The 19,820-nt window shown below is 48.8% G+C and overlaps 4 protein-coding genes and 1 non-coding gene across 5 annotated transcripts; 2 read left to right on the top strand and 3 right to left on the bottom strand.

Moving 5' to 3' along the window:
• Positions 1–26: 26 nt before the first annotated feature.
• Positions 27–4,359, bottom strand: AO090009000055 (putative ABC multidrug transporter; the record flags this gene model as incomplete). Its single annotated transcript, XM_001816524.1, has 2 exons — positions 27–2,552; positions 2,626–4,359. The coding sequence occupies 2 exons, from the start codon at positions 4,357–4,359 to the stop codon at positions 27–29; spliced, it is 4,260 nt and encodes a 1,419-aa protein (XP_001816576.1).
• Positions 4,360–8,282: 3,923 nt separating this feature from the next.
• AO090009t00003 lies at positions 8,283–8,354 on the bottom strand. Its single transcript has one exon. It is a non-coding gene; the product is annotated as a tRNA-Ala (tRNA).
• A 297-nt stretch (positions 8,355–8,651) lies between these two features.
• Positions 8,652–9,170, top strand: AO090009000054 (DUF924 family protein; the record flags this gene model as incomplete). The annotated part of the gene is made up of 1 exon (XM_001816523.3): positions 8,652–9,170. The coding sequence occupies one exon, from the start codon at positions 8,652–8,654 to the stop codon at positions 9,168–9,170; it is 519 nt and encodes a 172-aa protein (XP_001816575.3).
• A 775-nt stretch (positions 9,171–9,945) lies between these two features.
• AO090009000053 (uncharacterized protein) lies at positions 9,946–11,361 on the top strand (the record flags this gene model as incomplete). Its single annotated transcript, XM_001816522.1, has 1 exon — positions 9,946–11,361. The coding sequence occupies one exon, from the start codon at positions 9,946–9,948 to the stop codon at positions 11,359–11,361; it is 1,416 nt and encodes a 471-aa protein (XP_001816574.1).
• Positions 11,362–11,791: 430 nt separating this feature from the next.
• Positions 11,792–19,787, bottom strand: AO090009000052 (putative polyketide synthase; the record flags this gene model as incomplete). Its single annotated transcript, XM_023236260.1, has 7 exons — positions 11,792–12,631; positions 12,682–13,002; positions 13,059–17,680; positions 17,757–18,339; positions 18,392–18,917; positions 18,967–19,412; positions 19,470–19,787. 7 exons carry the CDS (start codon positions 19,785–19,787, stop codon positions 11,792–11,794), a joined length of 7,656 nt encoding a protein of 2,551 aa, XP_023088498.1.
• Between the last annotated feature and the right edge of the window lie 33 nt (positions 19,788–19,820).

Raw genomic sequence — 19,820 nt, 5'->3', positions numbered from 1 at the left:
TCACCCCATCCAGTGGTTCGGCCACATTACTCTGCCTGCTTCGAGGCCTTGGTACGCAGCTTCATGAGAACGTACACAAGGGCATACGAGCTAAGGGCGAACAGGGCAACAATAGCTGCATCCCGCCATCCGTAGTAGTAATCCATCAAGTTGACGCTGAGAAGATAATCGCTACCCCTCGTATATTGACACACGCGGCAACCGGAGGTCGCGTCCGCATCCAGGAGATTCATGCGAGCGCCCATGCCCTGCATAAATTCGGTGAGGTACTCGCCGCAGGTGCTGCCATTCGGGGGATCGAAGAGGGCGTACTCAGAGTCCTTGCACTTCACATTCACATCGAAGATGGTGAAGGTCATCATGCTACCCATGAGATAGTTGAACGGGTTCATCCAGTAGATCCAGTACCTCCAGAAGGCTTGGATCTGTTGGTAGGGCACCATGACACCACAGAAAGAGGCGAGGGTTCCAATGATCACTGGGTTAATTAAGGAGGCGAAAATCGCGTTCGGTGCGTAGGCGGAGATGAATTGACCAATTCCAGTGTAGACGAACTCGTACATCAACATAACGAAGAAGACAGCGCCGGACTTATTGGAGTCAGTGGGGAAGCCAACCGTGTAGTACCAGCATGCGAAGTAAAGGACGGCACAGAGGCAGAGATAGGGAATTTCCGATACAATCAGGGCGGTCACGAAGGCAACCCACGAGTACATCTTCGATTTTTTCTCACGGGCGTCATAAATGTCTCGACGTTCAAGGAACAGCGGCTGGAGTTGATTAATGACACCGGGGGCGACGAAGATAAAGTTGAAAATGGTGAAGAGGCGGAGCTGCATCGAGTGGACAGTATCACTGATCATCCAGAAAGAGAAACCGTTAAACAAGGCAGAGCCAACATGGAGGGCCAGTTTATTGTTGACATAGTCGGTATTCCGGTACAGAGCCACACACATACGCTGGCTCACCAACTTTATCTGTGTCCAAAGGCTCGTGGCAAATTCTCGGCCGTCATCAAAGGTACCAGGGGGCTTAGACGCAGCGTCACTAATGATTCGGTCAAGCTCTTCGATAGAACGCTGGTTCTCTGGAGACTCTAGCCAGACCTTATTCCAGTCGCGACCCTGGGAGAGAGTACCAGAGACAACATCAATCATATGCTCAGCGGGGTTGACACCGGGTGGACACGCAGCACCATAACGGCCGAAATAATCCTTGACCGTCTGGCCATTGTCACCAATGTCACCAAAGTAGACCATTTTTCCACCTTTAGCCAGGAGAAGCAGGGTATCGAACTCAGCAAATAGCTGGGCAGAAGGTTGGTGAATAGTAACCAGAACAGCCTGGCCAACATCAGCCAGTTTGCGTAGGAAACGGACAGTATTATATGCAGATTGGCCATCAAGACCTGATGTCGGCTCATCCAGGAAGATCAGAATGCTCGGCTTTGAGACCAGTTCCACACCGATAGTAACACGCTTACGCTGTTCCACACTCAGTCCAGCACCAACCCGGCCAATCAGCGTGTCGGCGATATCATGTAATTCCAAAAGTTCGATGATGGTATCCACATATTTCAGTTTTTCATCATCAGGGACATCACGCGGCTGACGGAGCAAGGCAGAGAACTCAAGAGCTTCACGCACGGTTGCAAACGGTTCATGGACATCAAGCTGTTCACAGTAGCCTGCAGAGCGCTGGAATGAAACAGGCAAGGGTCGTCCATCAACCATAATAGAACCATGGATAGTTCCTTCGGTCTTTCGCTGAGCCAATACATCAAGGAGGGTAGTCTTTCCAGCGCCAGAAGAGCCCATCAGGGCACCCAACATACCAGGCTTAACCCATCCATAGACATTATCGAGGAGCACGCGGTCACCAGTAGGTGTTTTCACAGTATATGTCAAGTCTTTCCAGGTGAAAACGGACGTGTTGCGGACCAGTTGGTTGTCAAGATCGTCACCCTCCTGGGAGCTTCCGTCGTTACGCTTCTTCTCCTTCTCGTTTACCTGAGACTCTTCATCGAAGCGGGCAACCTGGCTATGCTTATCTAACCTCTCGCGCGGGATCAAAAGCGTGTTACCGCTTTCTGAAGCAGCTTTCCACCGGGACGTGGCAATGATGGTCACGGCCACGAATAAAGCCCACCAGGCCCATAGGATACCGAAGTTACGCCAGACATGGTTGTGGCTGTAGGACAATGAAGCCAGATACTGGTCTCCGGTCACATAGTTGTTGCCTTGGATAGCGCCACCAACACCAGCACAGGACTGATGATTGGGGACATTTTCATACCCAGGACCAGTAGGAATGAGGTTTGTGCCCACACAAGGAATAATCTTGTTGTGGAACTCGCTCGAAAGTAAGGCGTCAAAGCCATATGCAAGAGGATTAATCCAGTAGATCCAGCCAAACCAGGGATGCATCTGCGGCTTCGTGATCATATATCCGGTGTACATGATCAGAGCGGAAATGAGGAAACCGGAAACCTTGGACGCGCCGTCGAATGTCGTGAAGAGTGCTCCAACCGCACGGAACAATGCGGTCATAACCTATAGTGCAATTCAGTTAGCCCATGGCTGCACTTCAAACATTGTTGATTAAATACCATGGGAGAGCCTTTACCATTGTCGTAGCAAAAACCAAGACCCAATAAGTGAAGAAACCAGACGCACTCATGGTGAGGCCCACCATGAAATAGACCACAAGGGAAAAGATGCTGATCTGGAACAAGAGGACTGGGATATCGGCAGTGATCTGAGCGATACAGAAAGCAGCGGGGTGGAAAAAAGCGAAACCTTTGTGCTTGACCAGGACCGGCCGACCACTGAATGAATCGGTCACTTCAGACATAGACAACAAACTATTATAGAGCAAGGAAAAGAAAAGAGCACCGGATTTGACAAAGAGACCTCCCGAATTGTTAGGCGCATTGTAAAACAGGGATCCTGCAATCAAGGCCTGGGCCAAGGTCGACACCTGTTTGATGATAAAAGTGGCTTTATCACCCCAAAGGATCTGGTACTGACGAATGATACATGCCTTGACCTGCTGAACAAAATCGACCGTCATCGGGCTGTTCTTCGGTAGCTTCTTGCTCCTGTCGTGCGAAATTGCCATCTCGAAGTTGTCGGTGCGTTCCCGGGCGAGATCGGAGTCTGGGTAGTCGTATTCTGCCATCATTTGAGCACGGATGGGAGACTTCTCATATTCCGCTAGGAGCATGTCGGCATTGCGGGGGAATCGGTTCTCATATCCGGGTCGGATCTTGCGTTCCGTGGGAACAGTCACACCAGTCAGGAAGTCAGCGACGTTAGACCCCTCGCGGCAGACGAAACCCAGGTCCTCCATGAAGGGCCTTGCCTGGGACATGGGCCCGTAGTAAACCTGCTTGCCCTCATCCAAGACCAGTACCTTATCGAACAAGTCATAGATTCCATTGCCCGCCTGGTAAAGCGTTACAATGGTGGACAAGCCCATAACATCTGTCAAGGCCCGAATGGCTTTAGTCCACTCGAGAGCAGTGCTGGCGTCTAAACCACGTGTACTGTTATCCCAGCAGAACACTGACCCACGAGAGGCCATACATTCTATGATTGAGACACGCTTGCGCTCACCACCGGAAACACCTCGAACATACTCGTTACCGACCTTCGTATCGTTCGTGTGCGAGATTCCCATGGCTTCCAGCAAAAACTTTTTCATTTCCAGGCGATACGCTTCCGCCGACTCTACGCCTTTAGGGAGGTTGAAAGGAATCTTGAGCCGGGTTGCGAAGTCCATCGTCTGACCCACTGTCAGTGTGGGGAAGAATAGCTCTTCTTCCGTGTTCATAACAATTTGGCCATGATAACGGTTGGCTTCTTTATGAGTTAGCGACCCAAAACGGACGTCACCCTCCACCGATTTATACCCGAGTCGTCGATTCGAGAGCATTTTGAGCAGGGTTGTGCAACCTGAACCCGGCCGACCCAACACGAGAAGCATTTCCCCGGGTTTCACGCAGCCATGGCTGTTCTGAAGAATCGAGCGGAGGGGTGGTTTGTTGCGACCATCTTTGATTTTCTGGGGGATGTTGAACTGGGATAGGAAGTTTTCGTTGACGGCGGCCTCAGAACTAACCACTTCGACGTTCACATTCTTCCAGGTGACGCCGAGTTCACGACTCTTGAAACCGGACGCCACATCTCGTTCATGCTGCTGTTTAACTTGTGGCATCAAGCTCCAGTCTTCGGCGCGGCTGACATTGGCAGGGCGGGGGGTTGGCGCAGACTCATCACCCATCATCGTAGCTGTGCTGTCGGTATCATCTCTGTTGTCCGAAGGCGGCGCCTTCGCATAGTAGTCCTGGCCCTCCATGGCTTGAGGGAAGCTTGGACTGCAATTCAGGCTGCAGGAAGCGTTCTGGCGAGGTTTCACACCGACAAAGAAAATCCTCCCTCACGAGGATGGGACGGGCAACGAAGTATATAAGCACATTGCCCTTGAGTGGGTCTGGGGGCCTGAAACCAGACCGGCACCGAGTTCACATTTAAGCGACCCACCAGGGATGGATCGAGGCTCCAGCGGACTCCATAGTTTATTGGGATTTGTTAGGGGCGTCATCTTGCTTAGACGTGGCTATCAAGTCCTTGTCGCGGAAAAGGGAGTGAAAAAGGTCGATATTCCGAGCGGTGGGGCCTAAAGCCAGTGGTTATCTCCGTCAGGTTCTGCGCCGTTTCAAACCAATCAACGGATGGGAAAGGGGAAACGTTCAAGCTTACACGCAAGTCCCTTCCAGAATTTGCATGTCGAGCAGCAAACTCATTTGTCGATCAGGAATCTTAGTGTTGGATAGTTTGGGTTCGGACTCGGCCTTCGACTGACCGATCGGAGGCCAATCTCGTTTTCCCTTCCGATGACTCAGCGGTTACGGTTCAATTGGCGCTCTTGATTGGCTTCTTGGAGACTTTCAAAGTCCGAATGCTTCCGCTGAGTCAGCGGATGCTCCTTTTCTGGTTTAGCGCGGGGAGCTGTCTTCCGACGTCTTGTCAAATTTTCCATTTGATCTGATAGTAAATACAAAATTATCTTGATCGTCTCGGCTGTGGCGCAGAAATTTTCCTTTTTCCCTTTTTTTTTATTTGCCCCTTTGTTGTCTACCTAATCTTTTCAATTCTCGCGTCAGCCGATTGTTAAGCGGCTATAGTCCACGTTCATGTTCCTATCTAAATTCCGGGCAAAGTCACCACCACCACGACGGACCCCGAGAGTTTATCGAAACAGGAAACGAGAAGCGTTCCAACACTGAAATAGGTGGAGAGCGATATTATCCGTAAAATAACTCGACATGTCTACTCCCAGGTAATCATTTGCGCAAGTACCATGCGGCGTCTGCTTATGTTACATAAATCTCGACTATCAACTTCAACCAGATGAGACGGTGAACTTGCGCAAGTACGATACGACGGCGATGATTTGCTGCCATGACAAACTCTGAATCTGCTCTATCGACTCTGCATTGTGGCTCACCTTCATCCCTCACATCAAGCATGAATTCTCACACATGCCAAGACTCATCTTATTGGTAATCTATGTCGTAAAAGACCCCATACCTCGTGTTTGGTTGACACCGACGCCCGAGACTTCTATTAATATTCGGATTCTTTCCCTTTTTCCCATTTTTCTTTGTCATCCGTTGTAGTTCAGTAATTAACTAACTGGTTAGGGCATTGAAGAAAGTCGGGGCGGATGTGGGCAGCTTCCGACATTATTCCTGATAAGGTTAGACTTGCGAATAGACGGAATCGCGCCCTGCTTCTAGAACGCAATTCTTTGTCCTTATACTCATGTGAACGCAAATTAACTCAGATACAAGGTAGCAGCCAGTATGACGTTATTGTATACCCAACCGGTCATCCAGCAAAGATTGATTAGTAGTGCCTTACGAAAGCATTATCTCCGAGGCATCCTCCGAGTGCATGCTAAACCAAACGCAGATCCCATATACGACTGCCCTTGGTTTCGGAGATGTTCTGCTGCAATCAGGGCTGTCTCGTGCAATTCAACAAGCTTGTTGGGGGCATCCCGTTCTCAAGGCTTAGGAGCAACTACATGCCCCTTGATGTATAACTGTAGTCCATCAGAAAGGGTCACTGTCACGAAGTAGGGTTTCCGAGACTTTTAAGATAATCACTCGAGTGATGGAATGGTTGAAAGCACCCACCTCTCCAGTAGCTACCTAATGTAAATCTACCCCTTGCTTTTTAACTGGATGGGCATATCTGGCTATCAAGCGGATGATAAGACAAGATTAGAATCGTCGATGTCTTTAATTCTTTCTCTCGGTGTGTTTCCATGGCGATTGCTTTCTAGATTCTCTGGCCACGAGTCGGCATTTCGTTCAAGAAACTCCACAACGACATATATAAAGTCAGGCATAGCAGCATGACACAAGGGCGTTTGTCCGCTAATTGAGTAATACGAGAAATCTTCTTAAGCTGCGAGTAGAGGTGCGCTTACGGTTCGGGCATCGGCATTTACTATGAGATGGCCTAGTACCTTCCGAGTGTGGTTTGTCCTATTTCAGCCAAACACCAGGGGTATTCCTAGGGCTTTCTAAAACCACACCGCCGCCATGCCGAGCGGGGGAGTGCCGTTAAATCCGACTAGAAGATAATCAGTGGGCCTTCGTATTCGAATTGTGTTACTTCTTTCTGTTCAGCTCTTGTAACCTTATACAACGATGTGTCTCATCGATTCTCTTATGTCTGTATGTCAGTTCCATTGTGCCGCAGAAGATAGACAATATCGTCCGATCCACGCTCCGCCCTCATAAGGGTGACCAAGTCCTGCAATTAATAGTCTCCTACGCAGGAGACGTTCCGACATTAAGCAACATTTGGATCACAGATGTCTTGTTCCATGGCTACTTCGCTGATGACTACCAGGTCCAATTGGTGATACTTGAGAATATGCACATGATATCTCCATATAATACAAAGAATCTGCACGCCAATTAGCCCAGGTCAGGAATGCTGAGGTCTCTACCCGACTCCAGCTCATCCCAAATATACACAACTCTGAATAGCCATACACCACCCCAAAGGAACAACAGCACAAGTCCCCTCACAGCACAATCTCCCCTTCGCCATCAGGTCTCTCAAACCCACTAAGATACCGTTCCAGAATCTCCTCCGTTACATAAAACGCCGAGTCCCCATCCTTATCAACTCGCTCATTCCGAGCCTGAACCCTCCGTCGGAGTTCCGCAGCATCAACATCCAAAAACACCAGTACCCATCTCCCTCCTGATCCCTCGATTAATCTCTTCCACTCCTCGCGTACCTCGTGGTATGCGAACGAAAAGTCGAGTACGAGGTCTACCTGTCCTCCGGTCAATGCGGAGATAAGTTCCGCCCGTAGTGCTGCTTCGGCTTCGAGTTGGTATTCTTCGTATCGTTCTCGGGGGTAGTCGATATTCCAGAGGCCGTGGTGAGAATAGATGTAGGAGTCAATGGAGAGACGGCGGAAGGACGGGTATGCGGAGACGATTGAGTGGGCCAGTGTTGACTTTCCCGAACCTGGTATAAATTAGGTCCTTGTGGGTAGTAATGTCATGGATAAGGGGGCTCTGCCTGCAATTCCGCAGGTCATTAGAACTACGGGTCGGGGATCGGCTGCTGTGCGGCGTAGATGAGGTTGAAGTTGTGCGTGTGCGTGGTCGATTTGGGGGTTTGGTTGGCTGACAGGAGCAGATGACATGGTGGTGGTTTGGAGGAGATTAAGCTATGGTCACTGGTGGGAGATTATCATATGTGCGTGATACTTTTCTGTACATTTATCAAGGATTTAGTATTTAGTGGATGAAGCGAGTTGTTGATCAATTGTTCTAGGGTATGGGCTGCATCGTGAGTCATCGGATTGATTAATCCTATCAACTTCTAGTGTCCAGCATCTCTAACGGTAGTTCGATTTGGTGCCTCTGGATCGCTGAGTATCTCGAAGAAATTTGACTAAGAATGGATATAGAATTATTAAGGTAGTACTAGTAATACAGACATTGGTTTCCGACATGTTGTTTTTACAGGTTCAAGTTCCTTAATGTATAACACAAAGGTAGGTGGGAGAAATGCTGTATATATATTTCACCGCAAAGACACTAATATACTACTCCGAGTCCCATCGTTCAAGACCAAGCAATAGGGGCCGATTGAGGAATTATAAAACAAAAAATAAACCCTAAGCAAACCAAAAAGAAGCGGAAAAAGAACAAAAGCGAGGTAGTGAAACTAACAAAAAGATGGAGACGCGGGGAATCGAACCCCGGACCACTCCCATGCTAAGGGAGTATTATACCACTAAACCACATCCCCAATTCGATATTTAACAGTTATGATTATAACAACATAAGCCAATGCTTAAATTTAATGTCTGAGACATGGACGAAATTGAGTTCAGAGTGTGATATCCTAAATGGGTTAGAGTGACGGTGGCGCAAGTATAAAACATCAACGAATGGATCAACAATGAAGTTGAATACGATCACAACTCAATCTCACATAAGATCAGGGTCACATCGAGACCAATAGCATACTAGGTCTCTGTATACAGCCCGTGAATCCACCTCCTTACTCCCGCCTTCCGGCCAAAAGGAATCCATGCGAAAAACAATGTCAAAATCTTACGACAAAGTCCTCACGTTCTGGTTTGGCCAGAAAGGCTCCCGAGAGTATCTTCAACAAAAGTCATTTTGGTACGGAAGTCCGTCCGACGACGCCTACGTTCGTAAGCACCTCGGATCCGACTACGAAGCTGCCAGAACAGGGGCCCTCGACGGTTGGAAGTTTGACGGCCAGGGCGAGGGCGCACTAGCCCTAATTCTTCTCCTGGACCAAGTACCCCGGAATATCTTCCGCGACACCCCGAAAGCATATGCAACGGACGCCAAGGCAGTTGCTGTAGCGCGATATGCCGTCGACCAGGGGTGGGACAAGAATATGCCTGTGATCCAGCGACGATATATGTATTCGCCGTTTAATCATTCAGAGAACCTGGAAGATCAGGAGATGTCATTGAGATTATTTACGGAGCTGGGTGATAGTTATCATTTGCATTGGGCGAGGAACTTTCACGACCAGATCAAGCGGGATGGGAGATTTGTGCATCGTGATCGGATTTTAGGGCGATAAATTGATTGGTTGGTGATATAACGTATAGTATTATGTGTTGATAGAGTAATATAACAGTAAAAATGAAGAAACCTATTTAACACCACCACCGAAAGGGTTTGACCTGCCTCCAAATAATCAGTGCGAGTAGGAGGACAAGGTTAAGGGGACTTCCTACTGGCCGTGCGCCAAAGCATCGGCCTTAGCCAGCATAACAATTTCAGACTTGAAAGATAAGAACATGACTGGAGAAGCTACTTGTTGTTTCAAGGAATTGTTGGTAGTAGTCAAGTAATCGGAAAGGGATGAACCAACCCTGGCTTACTAATCAGCACTACAGCCCTACAAGGACAGCACACTTGACTTCTATGCAGAGTCGAGGAAGATCAAGGAGCCTTGGATCTGCGAAGCAACCTTATCTAACATGAAACTACCTATTGGGACAACTACTGCTGCGTCAGAATCGAGAGGCAAGAATACAAACGGTTTGCCTCACATATCGTTGACGTCACTACCAGCTGTCAACGAACCATAAGGGTGGGAGGTTTTTCTCTACCAGTTCTTCCTTTTGATTCAACCAAGAAAATACCATGGTACGTGGCTTGGCAAGTCATTTGTTATCACTTCCTTGCCCAGAATGAGAAAGCATCTACAAACACCCATGCATTCTCCTAACCGCTCAACATTTAAGTGTCTGCATAAAGAGAACAGCTATGGTTAGTTTAGTAGGTAGACAGCCAGAAGTTTCAACTATCATTCTTCTTATCCAAAAAGTCTTCGGTTTACCAAATCCATCATGGTATGGAGTCAGATCAACCCTACACCGCTCAATCTCAGCTTCCTGTTCCTCTCGGGCAGTATCCTCCTCTATACTGTGCTTTCACGTTTTCTAAAAGAAACACTCCTTCTGGCAGAACCCCCGCTTGCTACGTTGGTCGGAATTCTGACCGGACCCGCGGTATTGGGTGCTGTTGAGCCCCAGCCGTGGAAGCTCGGAAATCATGTCACCAAGGAGCTAGCACGACTCACTGCAAGCATGCAGGTATTCATCGTGGGCATTGAGCTCCCTGAGGGATATTGCAGCAAGCACTGGAAAGGAATCGGCATTCTTCTTGGCCCTGTTATGATAGGTGGCTGGGTAGTATGTGCGATCCTGATCCATCTCATTTTCGGTGCTAGCTACCCTTCTGCGCTCGTTATCAGCGCTTGCCTCACTCCCACCGACCCGGTGCTGGTCGCGACCATCCTGGAGGATCCCAAGGCGACCAGCGACCGTATTAAGTATCTTCTGGCCGCGGAGTCTGGTGTGAATGATGGCACCTCATTCCCGTTCTTATATCTCGGGATTTTCATCCTGAAGGAGCATTCGGCTGGTGCTGTGCTGCGGGAATACTTGACGGTGACAATAGCCTACCAATGCATTGCGAGTGTTGCTGTCGGGATTAGTCTCGGTTATGGAGCGAACCGACTTCTCCGATATTCCCATGAGCGTGGCAGGATTACTGAGAACTTCGTTGCTCTGTTCCCCTTAGCTCTGATCTTCTTCAGCTTAGGATTCTCAAGCACAATGGGGATGGATGACTTCCTACTTGTCTTCAGCGCAGGCATCGGATATGCATACCACGGCTGGCTTGAGCACGCCTACCAGGTAAATCCTGTGGCCACCTCATTTATCAGCTTCTCTCTCAGCATAGCGACGTTTATCTATTTCGGCCTGATGATCCCTTGGGCCGCTGTCACTGATACGCCAAAATTATCATTGTCAAAGATTGGGATCTTTGTGCTCCTTGTTCTACTACTTCGTCGAATCCCTTTCATTATCGCATCGAAACGATTCAATCCCGATATCAAAACGTACAGAGAGGCGCTCTTCTGCGGTCACTTTGGACCCATGGGTGTTGGTGCTCTGTTTTTGTCCATGGAGGCCAGGGATATCCTTAATTCCTCCTGTTCGCGGACAAAGATGCAGCCAGGCGACGACTGGGATAAATATGCCTGTGAAACTGTGGAGTTGGTTTGGCCCGTTGTTTGCTTTACTGTGTTGGGCTCTGTTGTGGTGCATGGGTTGAGCATGAGTATTGCGAAGTTGGCTCGGACTCTGATATGCGCTCAAAAACAGCATACGAAGTCATTATGTACCTCAGATGACCCCAGTACCGGTTCTGAGAGCATGGATGGTGGAATGTATCATGATGAGGAGAGTCTACTTTAGAGTGGATAAGAAATTGAGAGGTAGATTAACTTTGATAGATTCGGAGAGTTGGACAACATAGATATAAGAGTATGCCCTAGAATGGACAAAGAATGTAACCAGGAATAATTGTTTTTAGTCAGGACATCGCCATAGCGCTTAAAAGCTTTATATAAAAAGAACATTTTAACGATCCTCTTGGGATTCTTGTCCGTATACTGTCATACGGCAATTGGACGGGATTGAAACAACCTCCAACTCCTGCAGGATGGCTGAACAGACCAAAAGGATTAATTTATCCATTCGTGAGAAACTGGGTGTGGTATTGGTACAGTATCATCTCCAGCCATTGTGCAAAATGATGATACTGTAAATTGAATTCATATAATTACTTCCAGAGCAGAGATATACTATATGACAGGCAATTTACCAAGTTTTCTAGCCTCAATCCTCAGAACGCCGACGATAACTGCTCCTCATCGACCCTAACTAGATTGGACCTGTCTGCTATCTTCCCTGCCAACTCCATCAAGGACGAACTAGCTAAGATTTCCAGAATAGGAACCGTGCCCTCTATGTGTTTGGAGATCCAGTTCCGCAGTTCGACCGCTACATGAGAATCGATTCCGTACTCCGTTATTGGACCTGTAGGGTTGATGCTGTCAACTGGAATTGAGAGATGAGTGGCGACTCGAGTACTTAAAGCTGTATAGATTACAGCTGTAGCATCTTCGAGGGTTTTCGTGGCCTGGAGATCCTGTCTCAGTGTATCGGGTATTTCGGTCTGGGAGCTGACTGACGTGTCCAGATGGAGTCGACGAAAGTGGGAGAAAAGAGGTGCATCGAAGTTGGGTAGTGATCGACCTGCTTTCCACTGACCCAAACCGGTAATTATTTGGGAAGTCGTTCTGTCTTCCTGGCAGCTCGTGATTGCTACCTCGATCAATGACATAAGGGTCTTAGTATCAGTTCCCTGGAATCCCTGCTGCTCCATTTTCGATGCCAGTTCTTTGTTCTCGGCTAGATAGCCCGCATCGGTGATTACTCCTAGATCTAAGGATACTGCCGGAAGGCCTAAGGAGTTACGGTATGCTGCGAATGAGTCCATGAATGTTGAGCCGGCGGCGTAGGCGGCCTGCGTCGCGTTGCCTATTATGCCGCTAATGGAAGATAGCATGACGAACCAGTCGAGATTGGATGGGAGGTAGCGGTGGAGGTTCCAAGTGCCGTGGTACTTTGGCCCAAGTATTGTAGTGTAGTCGGCAAGAGTCATTTTCTCGATATGGGTGTCCTGGGATCTGTCAGCTTCATCCTTGTAGATCGAGTGATAGGAGAAGGTACCCTTAGAATCATGGCACCTTGGATGACGCCCCGAATTGGTGGTACAGTTTCTTGAAGATCGTTCACCATCTTTTCAACTTGATCAGATTGGGATATGTCGCAGGCATGAATGATGGTTCGGACTCCCTTCTCGTTCAATCCCTGTATAGTCCTTTGGGACGATGCTCCTGATAGTCCGCTCCTACTGACGAAGATGATTGTTCTTGCTCCATGATCTGCCAGCCAGAGTGCTGTCGCGCGACCGATACCACCGAGACCCCCGACAAGCATGTATGATACATCTGGTCGGAGAAGCATATCGGGTTGCCTAGGGACGATAGTCTACTGACTTAGTATTTTCCAATAGGGGAGGGACTAGTACGAACCTTGACCATGACATCAGTACCAGCTGTTAGTACAATCAAGTCTCGATGATTTGTTAGCGTGAGAACATCCAGCGCTTCAGCAAAGTTCGAGATGCTATAAGAGGTCGGGTGTGAGTGACCACGGAGTGTGCCTCGGCGAAAAAGACGCGCTACTCGGTCCCAAACCTCGTCAAGCATTTCAGAATTATTATTGACTAGGTTCTCAATGTCCATTGTAGCAAAAATGATATCTTTGTCGAGTTCTGGCACTTCCCATCCACGCTTCTCAGCTGTGTTACGGGCATGTAATTGAATGAAAGTGCCTGATGCTCCAAAACATTTCCATAATGAACGGAAGGTATGATTGTCGGATTCACCACAGTTAAGTATTGTCTTCACTCCTTTGTTATCGGTCAACATAAGGAGATCTTTGAAGTACGACTCGTCAGTCCGCAGTATCCGTTCATCGGACAACAGAGACGAGGAGACGAAAAGTTCTTTATCTGCGGCGCTCCCCACAAGCGCGTATGAATGAGCACCTGATACAGTACATACTTCGATTGCAGCTTGACCAACTGCTCCAGCAGCAGAGCTAATCAATATTCTATCTCCGGGTTTTATATCAGCAAGGCAATGGACGGCATGGAAAGCTGTGCAATAAGCCGCGGGAATCGCGGCAGCAGTTTCAAAAGACATATCCGAAGGTATTTTTTGAAATGCAGTTTCTCTGTCTTGGTAGAAACTTGCGGCTGTTCCTGATCTAAGGCAGGCTACTCTGTCTCCAGGTATCAGGTTGCGAACGGATCTACCGACAGCTTGTACAGTCCCGCTACATCCGAGCCCAATTTCCGCTGCGCCTGAAGCTTGGTTGTCCGCTAGCTGCGCATCTCGCTCACTCAGGCCGACGGCATGGACTTGTATGCGGACCTCATTATCCGAAAGCGTGGTAATCCGGCTGTCATCTATGAAGTGGATATCTTCGGGTTGGACACTATCATTCACCGCCACTCTCAAAGGTCGGTTCTCCTGATGGAAGGCTTCAACGCTTGTGAGATGCTTATCTTGAACAGATGCAATCGCTTCATTCAACCGTCGGTTCTCCATAATCCGAGGGACAAGAAGCGCACCACTCCTTTCCACATACTCTGTATCGGACTCGGCTGACTTCCCTCCCAACATACGATGACGAACAAGATCGTAGATGAGTTCAGCCGCTCGATACCCGCAAAGCGGACTGCCAGCATCTAAATCAAGTGTGATAATAGGCTCTACTCCCGTCTCTGAGCGAGCAGTCCGTGTAAAGCCGGTGATAATGCCGGCTTCTGGATTGGCTGGTGTGATTGTGCCACCACGCGTCACCCAGAGGACGAAGGCCGCTTCCAGAAACATCTGCTTAATTATATCCATTGTTGCTTGATTTAGATGTGTTAGGACCGGTAACTGCAGATCGCTTAGGACGATACAAGCCTTTCTCTGCGGCTTTAGATGAGCAAGGTCGGTTGTGTCAACTTGCGATACTGAAGAAAGAAGGTCTCGCAAATGGGGTATCTGTACACCACACTCGCCTTCCTCTGCAACAATCACAACTTCTGACGTGAGCGAAGTCTGTTGTCTTGTAGGTCGAGAAATAATAACCATATGTTGATCTCTAGATCCGTTTAGTTCTTGCAGTTCCGAGAACTGAGCATCCTTTAGAGTGGTTATCAAGTCATTGTTGAAATATCCAACCCCATCTTGCTTCCACGGCCCCGCAAAATCAGCGAATATTACATACTCGGATAATTTCGGCTTGAATAAAGGATCGATCAGGACCAGATGGCCATTAGGCTTGAGGAGACTATGAATATTGCTCAATGCTTTATGCTTCGATTTGACTGTGTATAGCCCATGTGCAATAACCACGACATCGTATTGCTGTATGGCGAAACCCTGGGCATCTAGGTCTCCCTCGACGTCAAGCTCCTTGATTTCCACGCAGTGGTCCCATGCACAGATCTCGTCTCGTGTTGACTCTAGAAGATGTAGATCTGGGTGTGTTGCGGTATACTTGGTGAATCGAGTAACACCACCCTTTGCCCCGACGAGCCGTTGGAGGAATCTCTTCGATGCTCCACCCGTACTAGCCTCGACTTCAAGGATTGATACCATAGGGTTCTTATGGCCAACCAGGTCCAAGTACATGGAGACTGTTTCATATGCCGGGTCACCGTAGACCGTTTTCCAGTACTCATCCCACATGGAGTGTTCATCAACTGTTCCAAGGCTGGTGTCCTCCGTCAAGCTAAGAGAGAGATTGGCGCCCACAGTGCAGAGAACATGACCTTCAGGACCGGAAGATTTGACTCGTTCGATATCACCGCTCTGAATATTGCGGGATCTTCGATATCGCTGGGTCGCTATCTCTTTGAAGAATTCGAGCTGTCTTTTCCTGAAAGGCTGGAGCTTCTCAGTGGTCGCTTGATCCACATGTTTAACGTATTCCTTGATGTAGTATAATGCGCATGCTTCATGCAAAGCGTTAAATCCACTAGACTGCTTTTTTGACTCCTTGCAGACGGGGACAATGCTCGATAACGCAGACCCGGTCAGGAAATCTATATCCAAATCCCATTTCAACTCATGTGCTATATGATTCTTCATTCTCTTCGACTCCGGAGGTGGGCTCGGTCCAAGACGCCTGCACCGTAGACCCGTAATCGAAATAGACGGTCGCCGAGATTTATCCAGAACTGAAATCGAGGCTATAAGATCCCCCTTTCTTGTGCACTGTGTTTTGGTCAACACATTTAGTTTGCTCCCAGCCGCGTAATCTGTGCGGCATGACACGCACATCTCATCGATACGGACAGGAACGGCAGGGTCGTTGATGGTGTCCGTGTTGACGAATATTGTGTGTATTATACTGTCCAAAGTGCAAGGATGTATCAGAAACGGAAACTGAAAATTCATGGGCATCACTGCAGCAGTATCTGGAGTGATAATCTCTGATATACACGTTGAGTTCTTGAAGCGTGCTTGCTTGATGTTAGCGAAACACGGTCCGTACTCGAGCCCGACACTGGCTAAGGCTTTGTAAAATGATGGGATGTCGAGGGAAGTAAAGTTGTGGGCTGCTCGCTCAGATTCAAGACCAGATTCGACCTGATCGCCATTCTGTGCTCCGATCAAACCATTGCAATGCTCTGTCCATATGTTGTCCTGCGTGACTGAGTAAATGTGAAATTTGTGAGCCTGATGGGAGCCACGAGAGTTGCTCTCGCATTGGTTAAGTATGAGTAAGGTCTCTACAGCCGCTGTCTCGTGGAGTACTAGAGCCGATTGAATGGATATGTCACGAATGTAGATTGTGGGTTTCTCATCTGCAGTGGTACCGATTAAGGTATGCTGAAGGAATGCCTCTATCGCCATGACAATATACCCAGCAGCAGGATATACAATATTAGATTCGATTCTGTGATCCAATAGCCAAGGGTTTTCAGACACGCGAAGAAAGTTTCTCCACAAAGGCTGAAAAGAACAAGCCATCCTATCGATGACGCCCAATAGATCTGTCCTGGCATGCTTGCGATTGCGAAAGGTCTTGCTAACCCGGGGCTCTGCCCAATATGTGTTTGTATGACTCCACGAATACTGAGGGAGGTCAACAAGCACGCTTGGTTCCTGGGAAGCCGTGGGATCGTTAATCGCCCGGGAGTCCACGGGATATCCGGTACACATTAGTGTAGCGGCAGCCGTTAGAGCCGTTGTAATAGCATTGCTCTTTCTGGTCAAAACACTAATGCATAAAATATCAGCTGCATTGAGCTTTGTGTCATCTCGCAAGGTCTGCTTGATTGGCCCTGCCAGTGTAGCATGAGGACCAACCTCAACAAGGGCATCCACGCTGACCTTTTGAGCCGTACCGGCTCGCTTTATTCGCTTGTCTCTTAGCGTCCTGACGGGATCCCGCTGGTTAATTGTCTCAAAGCACAGAGCGCGCAACGAATCGGCAAAATTCACCCGGTTTAGAAGGTTACTAACCCAATATCGTGAATCCAGTTCGGATGGGTTGATCTCCGCTCCTGTAACGGAAGAGAAAAAGGATACAGATCGATTATGAAGATAGTTTGCAACCTCCTCACGGCTCCGTGGGCTCACATGCGCTATATGACCCAAGTACTGCTCCTTAACTAATTCCATATGGTGGGAATGGTATGCAACTTCCACTGCTAGTCGGCGGCTGAAAACTTGCTTCTCGCGAACGATCCGCTCTAATTCATCGATAGCAGGAAGGTCTCCGGCAATCGTGACACTCGTTGGGCTGTTGATGCACGCTACAACAGCCTTGCCCGATTGGAGCATCTCGAGATACGACTGGCTCTCCCGGACAGACGTCCCGAGGGCAAGCATGGCCCCCCTTATCTGCCCATTAGCGAAAGACGAGCTACTGACAACCACTCCTCGGTAGTAAGCCACTGCCATGGCATCCTCCATGGTCAATGCGCCAGTAGCATATGCAGCGGCAATTTCCCCGCTAGAGTGTCCGGTTACTGAGTCTGGATGTATTCCCCAAGATGCCAGTAGATCAACCAGGGCTATCTGAAGGGCAGAACATATGGGCTGGCTGAAGAGGGGGTTGCTCAGTCGCGAAACTTCTTGAGTCTTCAGGATCTCATCTATTCATATTTATCAGCGGATGCTGGTCATGACATGAAGCGAATCCTGGCAAGGGGTAATACCAGATTAACGTACCCACCATACAGTAAGGAGCACCAATGGATAGCATATAGTCGTCGATTCTTTGGATTGATTCGTGGAATACCGGGTATGCCTCGAATAGCTCCTTTCCCATTCCCGCCCACTGCGCACCCTGTCCCGTGAAGACGAACGCGATAGTTGGTCGTCGACGAGCTTTAACAATTTTCACCCGACCAGATGATGCTTCTGCTAGTGTGGCAGGAGATGCTCCCACAATGGCAGCTCTGCAGGCATGGACCGTACGGCGTTCGTTCAACGTATAAGCTAGGTTACTCATGTATCTATCATCTGCCTCGGACCTTTCCTTGAGTAGATATTCTCGAAAGTTCTGAAGCTGCCTCGTGGTGGACCTCTCATCAAACCCAGAGAACATGTAGACTCGAGATCGGTTAGGGCAAACTTGGTTGGCATCGACAACATGCTCGCCATGTTGCACTATACTTCTCAGTCCACGACTGTAAAGATAGCCTGATGCATCTTCGAGTATGGCATGTGCGTTACTCCCCCCATATCCGAAGCTGTTTACAGAAACACGATGCGGGCCCGGGTATTCCCACGGCTCCGCAGATAACTGTATCTGTGGCGGGCTTAATGACAAATACCTAAATGAAGGTGTTCGGAACTCTTACCTTCAGTTTCCAGTCTTCGCATCGGATACGAGGATTGACCACTCGAAAGTTGCGGTTGGGAAGAAAGGTCCGATTCTCAAGCATCAGGACGGCTTTAATAACGCCCGCAACTCCACTCGTACCCTCTAGATGGCCGACGTTGGTTTTAATGGACCCGACTCGTAGCGGTCGCATGGGACTTCGATTGTGGCAAAATACCTTTGCGAGAGCTGCTGTTTCAATATGGTCGCCAGCCTGAGTTCCAGTACCGTGGGCTTCGACGAAGTCCGTCTCGCATGGATCGAGGCCAGCCACCTCGTAGACATGACGCATCAGAGCTTCTTGCGATGTGCCATTCGGCAGGGTAATTCCGGGGGTTCTCCCGTCTTGATTCAGCCCAGAGCCTCGGATTATGGCGCGGATGGGGTCATGGTCTTGAATGGCGTCTCTTAATGGCTTGAGGATCAAACACCCAATACCTTCGCCTCGAGCGTATCCGCTGGCATTTTCGTCGAATGTATGGCATCGTCCGTCCGGGGAAAGGAACCTGCGTATTTGTCAAATCTAGTTAAATACAATGTGTCTTTCTTACTAACTTCATCATAGTCATTGTTGACATGAACTCGTGGCTAAGAATCAAATTGACTCCCGCTGCGACGGCCATCGACGCATCACCGGTCCGGAGGCTTTGACATGCCAGATGGAGAGCTGTCAAACTACCTGAACAGGCGGTATCAACTGTGACACTAGGGCCTTTCATGTCAAAGAAGTACGACACTCGGTTCGCCGTCATGGCTCGCGACTGCCCTGAGTTTGTGCACTGATACATCGGAATGCAGTCTGGGTCACGGAGGAGAAGATCGGTGTAGTCGGCGTTGAAACAACCAACAAAGCAGGCTGTTGAACTGCCCATAATCTTTGCCATCGGGATACCAGCTATTGGCTGTGAGCGTACACCCGGATACGAGGACAGCATGGACATACCATTTTCGAAGCCTTCGTAAGTAACCTCAAGTAACAGCCGCTGCTGAGGGTCCATCGCCTAAGGGCTGGGTATTAGAAAAACAGTCCGGACCCAGTGGTCGCTGAGTTTACCTACGGCCGCCTCGTCGCTTGTCATGTTGAAGAATGGTGCATCAAACAAAGTCACATCTTCTGCTAGGAAATGCCCGCCTTCAACGTTGATCTGTGTGTGTCTTGTTGTCAGCTCTAAGATGGTCAAATGTCTGGAGGATATGACTGTACTCACTGTTCCATGTCGTGAGTGGTCCGGATGATAAAAGGCATCATTATTCCATCGAGACTTTGGAATTGGACTCCACGCCTCCCGCCCTTCGAGAATCATCGTCCATAATTCCTTAATATGGGTGGCACTCCCAGGGCCTCTGAAGCCCATTCCAACGATTGCAATGGGCATGCACAGATCTTCTGATAGGATGGACAAGTCATC

The sequence above is a fragment of the Aspergillus oryzae genome, chromosome 1, assembly GCF_000184455.2.
Source record: "Aspergillus oryzae RIB40 DNA, chromosome 1".
Taxonomy (NCBI): Eukaryota; Fungi; Ascomycota; class Eurotiomycetes; order Eurotiales; family Aspergillaceae; genus Aspergillus; species Aspergillus oryzae.
The sequence above is the reverse complement of the archived record's forward strand: the minus strand, read 5'-3'. Positions and strand labels throughout refer to the sequence as shown.